An 8,235-nucleotide genomic window follows, 5' to 3' on the forward strand; every position below is an offset into this window, starting at 1 on the left:
GCTTGGGGCAGAGTGGCTGGAAAGCTGCCCAGTGTGAAAGAACCTGGGTGTGCTGGTCAACAGCTGGCTGAACATGAGCTAGCAGTGTGCTCAGGTGGCCAAGTAGGCCAACAGCAACCTGGCCTGGATCAGGACTGATATGGCCAGCAGGAATAGGGAAGTGATCGTGCCCCTGTACTCTGCACTCATGAGGACACACCTCAAACACTGGGTACAGTTTAGGGCTCCTCACTACAAGGTCATTGAGGTGCTGGGACATGACCAGAGAAGGGCAATGTAGCTGATGTCTGGAAAACATGTCTGGTAAGGAATGGCTCAGGGAAATAGGGTTATTTAATCTGAAGAAAAGGAAGATGAGGGAGGACCTTCTGGCTCTCTGCAACTCCCTGAAAGGAGGTTGGAGAGAGGTGCATGTTGGTCTCTGCTGCCAAGTAACGAGCAATGGTCTTAGCTTGTGCCAGAGGAAGTTTAGGTTGGATACCAGCAAAAATTTTGAGACCAAAAGAGATGTCAAGCCCTGGAACAGGCTGCTTAGGGGAGAAATGGAGTTGTCATCCCCAGAGGGATTTGAAAGACTTGTAGAAGTGGTACTGAGGAACATGGTTTAGTGGTGACCTGGCAGTGCTGGATTAATGGTTGCGCTCAATGCTTAAAGGTCTTCTTCAACCCAGATGATTCTATGAATCTATGAACTCTGTGGGACCGGAGAAGTTCTGCATTTACGTGCTGCATTACACCGTCCTTACAGACTTCACTGTCAGACCTCAAGTCCGCAGCCATACCTGTAACCGCCCCCCCCCCCCCCCCCCCAAAATAACCGCCAGCGAGCCCGGCGGGAACCCTCCTTCTTAGAGGTCTAAAGGAGGCCCCAGCAGGGCGCTGCGCCTTTAAGAAGGAGGGCTCCCGGCGCCGGGCGGGGTGGGGGTTCGGTTGTCAGGCCTGGTTGCCCGGCCTGGTTGCCCGCCCCACTCGGCGCGCGGAGTCTGGGCCGTTCCGTTCCCCCGCCGCTGCTATGTATCGCTTGCTGCGCCTGGGCCCGCTGCGGCCGCCGGCCGTCCCGCGCAGCCCGCCGCTCTCCGCCGTTCCCCCCCGCGCCGTGGGCTGCGGTCCCTGCCTCTCTTGGGCTGGCCTCGGCCCGCCGCTGCCACTGGTAACGCTGCGATCTCCCGCCGGCAGTTCCGCCAGGGTAAGTGGGCGTGTGTGGGGGGGGGGGGTGTCTGGGAGCCCCCTGTGGGGTGCTGCCCTCGGTGAGGGGGCAGCGCGGCCTCAGGGCCCGCTTCTGGAAGGAGGTGTCTTGCTGGAGAGCGGATCGGAGCGGTGGTTAAAGCGCAAGTTGCCCTGGCCTGGAAGTGTTAACCAGCTTTTGGGGGTGTCTTAAAGATCAGGGGTTCGGCTGTCCTGCAGCGACTCGGAGTGAGCGGGCAGGCGTGTGTATATTTTCCTTGGGGGCTGCAGGGTTTGAACACTGCAGGTAAGTAACGTAAATAACGAATAAAAAAGAGGGGTTTCAGTAATTCCCGCTGACACAGAGCAGCCCGAGTGCTCCTGGTGGATGGACTTTCTGAGCTAGCCGTGGGTTTCAGCCCCGCAGATGGCAGCGGGTGGCAGACCGCCGGTTGCTGCAGGGAGGGATCCTGTTCCTGACTCTCTGCCTTGTGGTAGCTGACAGATAAAACACGAGTTAATGATGTGTTTCACTGTGCTTTCAACGTTCTGCTGCCTTTTTTTTTTTGCAGGTGGGAAGGAGAGGTTTTTATGAATTTGTACAGTCCATTATTTCCCTTTAAAACTGTAATTGATTCAGGGAGAAAAGCAAATGAAGGCCTTACATGTAATTGGCTTTTACACAGCAGTAGATTATGGAATCATATTTATGCTGGGTTTCTGTAGGAGACAGGACCTTCTTGTGCCAAGATTGTGCGTGTGAGTTTTCAGTCTCATTTACAGTTTAATTTCCACAGCTTGATTTTCAGGTTGATTTCTGTAACCTCATTACAAAGTGTAACATGACATTTCTGATTTGTTTTCATGCCCTAGTTCATCCAGAAGCTGAATCTTTGCCTAAATGCTGTGAAGAAAATCATCAGTCTAGCAGAATTATATGGATAATAGGCATCTTTCTTAGCTAAATTGCATGTTATTCAAGAGATGGTCATACTGGGCAGTTCAAATAATATTTGTTGAAGTGGTACTCTTTATTAATATCTTGCTTTGATACCAGAAATTGCTTGGCATGTGAGCTTGAGACTGTGAGTGAATCGAGACGTACTTGAATGATGAGAACAAGCTGTTTCTCAGTACTTATGATCCATCGTGTAAGCATGGCTCTAAGACCCAGAGTACCTCTGAGGGTTATGTACGTCTGTAGGTTGTCAGCTCCTGTTTTCATGGCAGCTGTCTGAAGAAAATCTTCATGTTTGGCTCTTAAATAGATAATGAGCATTTCTGTCTGAATGCAAAATTCACTAGAAGCTGCTGAATCTTAAAATACCATTCAGACTGTGCTTGGCTTTTAAGAGAATCACACTTGAATAAATGATTGTTCTTGACTTAGCATGTGATGATAATTGTATTGTTAGGACAGCTTTTGGCAGAAGGTATTGTGAGTCTATTTTGTTCAGTTTATTCAACTAGTTCCATTCAGTAACTCTGTATTTAAATTGTACAGACTGTGAGTTAAAACAGCTTTCTTCTCTCTCTCCATCCCCCCATTCCTATAATAAAACTGGAAAGCAAGAGAATGAGTTCTGAAACATGGTGAAGTAGCAGCCATGTATGGAATGTAATTACTTCCAGTAGCTCAAAGTAGATTATCTAACTATGAATGCATTATTTTGCTTAATGAGCTTGCTTTAAAAAAATATATTGATATTTTTTGCTCATTTACCTTCTATTCTTAAAAGTGTTTGGTTTAAGCAATGAAGAATTTCTTTTTCTACTCAATATTTTCTTTCTTAATCATGTTTCACTTTCTATTCAAATACAACTTTGACTCATGAGTCAACATAAAAAAAAATTAACATCCATTATGTTTGCCAATTTTGCAAGAATCAGTTGAGCTACACAGTTGCCTAAATACATATTTATGGATCAGTGTGATTTCCTGTCAAAATGAAAGTGACAGAGATTATGTTGTAAAAAAGAGAAAAGCAGCAGCAGAGGTTTGTGGGGGCTCTGGGGTGTGGTTCATATGGTTTAAATCACCGATTAAAGTGAGTTCATCCAACCAAGAGGAGCATATTTTCACCAAGTCCAACAACTGATCAGAAGTAATTTTCTTGGAATTTGTGTGCCTCGAAGCTGGCTGCCCAAGGAGGTGGTGGAGTCACCATCCCTGGAGGTGTTCAAGAGGAGACTGGACATGGCACTTGGTGCCATGGTCTAGTCATGAGGTCTGTGGTGACAGGTTGGACTCAATGATCCTCGAGGTCTCTTCCAACCTTAGTGATACTGTGGTTCACAACAGGAGCACACAGTAGCTGTACCTGCCCTGTGGGCAGCAGTGGCCTGTACTCTGGCTGTCATGTTGTCACTACCACTGTTGAATTCAGCTTAAAAGAAAGAACTCTTCTAAACTTTCCTGATGAGCACTCACCTATTAGAGAAAAATTCTGAGGTCTTTGTGGAAACATTTTCTTTCTCCAGTTATTTCTTCCATGGCATGTCCGAGGAGGTATCCAAAGGGCTATCTTAATACTACCAGAGTGGATGCTCTTCTCTGCCTGCATTGCACTTTCAGATTGCTTTGGGGTATATTTTAGTATGAAGTTCTGCACTTCAAATTTACCTAGATAAAAAGCTGTCCATGGATTTTACTATGATAAGCATTTTCAGTGAAGTTAGGCTATTTACACCAGCACTGGCATGTCTGTGTAGCTGTTGTCTGCACCGTAACAGTAGCAGTTCCCTGAGTCTTCCTTTTTTCAGCTGACCTATAGAGGGTGATTTATAAGAACTTAAATGTTGTACCTCTTCCATCAGTAAGTTGTTAATAAGCCAGCATCAGTGTGGTATCCCGTAGGCTTTCAGTGTCATCAGCTGCTTAGCCTGTAAACAAAAAGTGTTAAAGAATTCCCTGTATAAAGCTGAGCAGTGGGTGTAAGCAAAGATCTCTTTGGCACCTCAGCCTCATCCTGCAAGTGACTGTGTGGGTGTTCCTTGGCACACATTGGATCAAGTGGAAGACAGATTGTAATAACTCTTTATTGTGAAGTTTGCATTGTGTAAGATCTGGCAGCAAGTTCACTGCATCTCTTTGATATGAGTAATTGGGAAAAGGGAGCTTGCCAGGGCTCTGCCAAAGGTGTCTGCTATCCTGATGTGAAAGAGCAAATGTGTATTACTGCCTTCCCCAAGCATTCTGAACAGCACTTTATGCAAGCCACCTTTTTCATTATTCCAGATTGGTTCAACTGACTGGAATATGACATTGTACTTAGTGCTGATAAATATTTTTGGTTTGCTTTTAGGATGCAGGTGGATCCTCTGAAAAGGCAGCCACAGATCCCAGTGCTGAAAACAAGAAACTCAACAAATCCCAGCAGCTGAAACAAGTTTTTAAAGAATATGGTGCTGTAGGGGTTTCATTCCATGTTGGAATTTCATTAGTATCTCTAGGAATCTTCTACCTGGCTGTGTCAAGGTAAGGTTTGGACTCTAGCTCCTAGGTAACGGTTTAGCCAAGAAAAGTGTCTTACCAATGTGTTTGTTTCTGGAAGGAGGCATGTACTCTATGCCTGTGTCATCTATACACAATAATCTTCTGAATTTTGAGAATAGATGGATCCATAAGTGGATCTAATCTCCCATCAGGCAGGAGATGTACATGGTATTTTTGCATAGGTTCACAGTCTGTGGTGGGCAGGTGAAAACATCAGAGGCTGCACCAGAGTAACTAAGCAGATGAGAGAAGTTATTTTTGTTCTGCAGAGCTATCTTTTGTTCTCACACAGTAGTATGGTGTGGAGAGATAGAGCCTTACAAAAGTGTGGAGCTTAGAGATAAATTTATTTTTCTGGGTTTTGAACTCAGTTTCTGCAGATGAACTGCAGAAGGCAGTGGCCACTGAAAAAGGATTAGCTTTAGACAGAAAATCCTAGATAACTGCATAGGCACCAGGTGGAAAATTGTGTATGTGGCCTGTGGTGGGAATGCAGCAGTTAAAGATATGTTGAGCATGAGGTATTTGTTTCTCAAAACATTCCCTCCCACTAACTCTTGGCTTCAGTAGGAATGCCTGATTTCTGTCTTCTGTGCCACTGGGTGACAATGAATATTTTTTACTTCAGGCATAATTTAACTCCCAATTATAGATACTATGCTGGCAAGTGAAGGGGGGAAAGTTACAGTAACATCTTCCTTTGGGAAATAACTCCAAACTATGAGCCTTGGTGAAAGCTGCTGTCTGTAGGGAATTAAAATATTCATGGATTTGGTGAATAATGCTTGTTTGAGATCCATAATACTTGCTTCACTTGCGAGGTCTTAGCTAAGGTATTTGTCATTTTAACAGCTTTGTACTGCTCTCTTAGAACACTCTAATCCTAACAAGAACCAGCCTTACTCAGTTTGGGTTGAGCTACATTTATATGATCAATTTCATCAAGACTCAGAATAGGCTTTGTTGGGAAGATGGATTGCCAACACAAGTTCACAGAGGTCTAATTTTTAAAAAATTCCAGAATAGAGAAATAAATTCTCTGTTCTCTAGAATCTCTGACTGTCGAGAATGCAACAGCGTGTTTCTCATGCCGTGCTGCAGATAGAGCTCTGAAACTAAGAACGTATTTGACTTCACAGAGAAATTGTCAATTTAATTAAAAACAAAGTACATCTGAAAATATTACACTTGTTACAGAAGTAGCTTAAGTTTTTGCTGCTGAGCAGCCTTCCAGCACCTGAGAGGGGCCTACAGGAAAGCTGGCAAGGGACTTGCTTCCAAGGAATTCTACTGACATGATAAGACGGAATGGATTTAAGCTTGAGGAGGGTAGATTTAGAGTGGATATTAGGAAGAAATTCTTCACAGTGAGGGTGGTGTGACACTGGAACAGGTTGCTTAGGTTGCCTCTTATCTGGAGGTGTTCAAGGTCAGGCTGGATGATGCCTTGAGCAGCCTGGTTTAGTGGGAGGTGTCCCCACCCATGATGAGGGTGTAGGGGGGTTGAAACTAGATGATCTTTAAGGTTCCTTCCAACTCAAACCATTCTATGAATCTGTGCTGAAATAATTCTTTTTTTTTTTGCTATTTAACAACATCCAATTTAAACATACATTCCAGAGCTGGAAATGTGCCACATTAAATTTGCTGGAAAAAAAAAAATAGCACTTTGTATTTGTTTTAGCATGCAACCTTAAAATCAACTAAAGAAGTCTTGTTTTCTTTTTCTCCAGTGGTGTGGATATGACTGCAGTTCTCTTCAAACTGGGTTTCAGTGAATCATCATTGCAATCTAAAATGGCTGCTGGTACCAGCACATTTGTGCTGGCATATGCTATTCACAAGCTGTTTGCTCCAGTTCGAATCAGCATTACTATAGTTTCTGTGCCCTTTATTGTCCGATACTGCCGGAAGATTGGTTTCTTCAAGCCTCCTGCCTCAAATCCATGATCATTTCTTACTGTTTGGTTGGGGTTTTTTTTACCACCCCCTCTCCCCCCTTTTTTTTTTTAACGTTCTCTATCCATGTAGCTTTTCAGATTGCTGAATGTCTTTTAAAAGACTTTTTTGGATCCGTGTTAATGCTGATTTCCTCTTGTGTTTCTTACTTGTTCTTTCAGGTAAATGTTACACTGTGAAAGTGCTGTCCTTACCTTCTTTACTTTTTGCCACCTCTTCTTTAGAAAACCCTGTTAAAATAGTGTCTGGTTTCCACTGCAAGTGGTAATATATAGGCTTAACAATGAGCAGCCTCTTTAGAATACACAGTTCTGGATCATTGTAAGCTAGCTTTTGGGGCCTTAATTCTTTTCTTCTCAAAATAGTGACAGCATTAGTTTATTACTGGGTAGTTGGGAAACAGTAAGATTTTCTTCCTAACAGTCTGCAGAGTAAACAATACCCTACCATATGAATAGTCCCTTTGGTAAGTGTATATTAGATGCTAAAGTGGTAGGTGGATGTCTCTTTTGTTATAAAAGGCATATATTATGACCCCAGTCTTGCAGTACAATACACAGACTGCACTAACCTCAGTGGGAATACCCCCATGCTTAATTATTGCACAGTAATAATTATTTAGCCATGACAGGTGATGCACTGTTCTGAAACTTCAGATCCTTTGTGGTGTTTCTGTGTTTCAAGATTGTGTTGTTTGAACACATTCTTTTTTGTAAGCTAGGAACAGGCCTTACTGAAGTCCTTTTTATTTTTTTAATTTTTTTTTTATGCCTATAGACTCAAGGAATCCTGAGTCTACTGAAATCAGTGTAACCAGGATTACCTCCCATCTGAACATACTCCAAAGATCGAGAAGTCAGAGGCAAGGTATTGTTGAGGTTTTTGTATTGAGATCTGGCTTTGGGCTGGAGACACTTCTAATCCAAAAACTAATCCTATCAGTTCCCTGCTCCTGTGGATGAAACTCAAATCTGCACCTGAAGTCCAGACAGCACAATTCCTAGCTTCTCGAGAGCAATTCCTGTGCTTTTGTCTGACAGACTGTTGAATGTTACCAGTTGGAAGCACTTTTCATGTCTTTATTTGGACACTATTCCTATTGGAGTGTAGTTGCACTTGCATGTATTCACATTCTACCTTACAGTTAACCTAAAGACTGGATCCGAAAACTGGTAGTCACTGTAATTTTCTGTAGTAAACCTGGGTTTCAGACTTAGGACTGGGCTTCTGTGAAATAGCTCAAGCCAGAGGTATCACTCTTGTGGACCTCTCCCTCCTGCCAGGCCTGCTCTTTTTACCTTGCCTGCCCCTGTGCTTACACCTACCCCAAGGTGACTCTGACACAGCTCTGTTTGTACAAGAATCAGACTAAAGAAAAATAGCAGGAAATTACCCTGGTAATCAGAGTAATTTTTTTCCTTGCCAAAGTTTAGTGAATTGAGAGGAAGGAATCATGTTTAGCATGCGAGGTTGCTGAAGGGACAGGAAGGGAAGAGAAGCAGCAAGTAATTTATTTTTGTTTTGAACAACCTATTAACTCCACTTAGTCATAACATTAAATTGTACCTTCTTCAGAAAGCCCAAACTGTAGGGAGGCTGGATGCACTGAGAATTTT

At 43.4% G+C, this 8,235-nt stretch overlaps 1 protein-coding gene across 1 annotated transcript; it reads left to right on the forward strand.

Moving 5' to 3' along the window:
- Positions 1-955: 955 nt before the first annotated feature.
- FAM210B (family with sequence similarity 210 member B) lies at positions 956-6,631 on the forward strand. The gene is made up of 3 exons (XM_054173724.1): positions 956-1,186; positions 4,470-4,642; positions 6,394-6,631. Exons 1-3 carry the CDS (start codon positions 1,013-1,015, stop codon positions 6,608-6,610), a joined length of 564 nt encoding a protein of 187 aa, XP_054029699.1. The 5' UTR covers positions 956-1,012; the 3' UTR covers positions 6,611-6,631.
- The last annotated feature ends 1,604 nt before the right edge of the window (positions 6,632-8,235 follow it).

This window comes from Dryobates pubescens, chromosome 26, assembly GCF_014839835.1.
Source record: "Dryobates pubescens isolate bDryPub1 chromosome 26, bDryPub1.pri, whole genome shotgun sequence".
Taxonomy (NCBI): domain Eukaryota; kingdom Metazoa; phylum Chordata; class Aves; order Piciformes; family Picidae; genus Dryobates; species Dryobates pubescens.

Coding starts and splice junctions, on each gene's coding strand:
- FAM210B (XM_054173724.1), top strand. CDS start 1,013: ATGTATCGCTTGCTGCGCCTGGGCCCGCTGCGGCCGCCGGCCGTCCCG. Junction 1,187..4,469: donor CCGCCGGCAGTTCCGCCAGG/GTAAGTGGGCGT, acceptor GTTTGCTTTTAG/GATGCAGGTGGATCCTCTGA. Junction 4,643..6,393: donor TTCTACCTGGCTGTGTCAAG/GTAAGGTTTGGA, acceptor CTTTTTCTCCAG/TGGTGTGGATATGACTGCAG.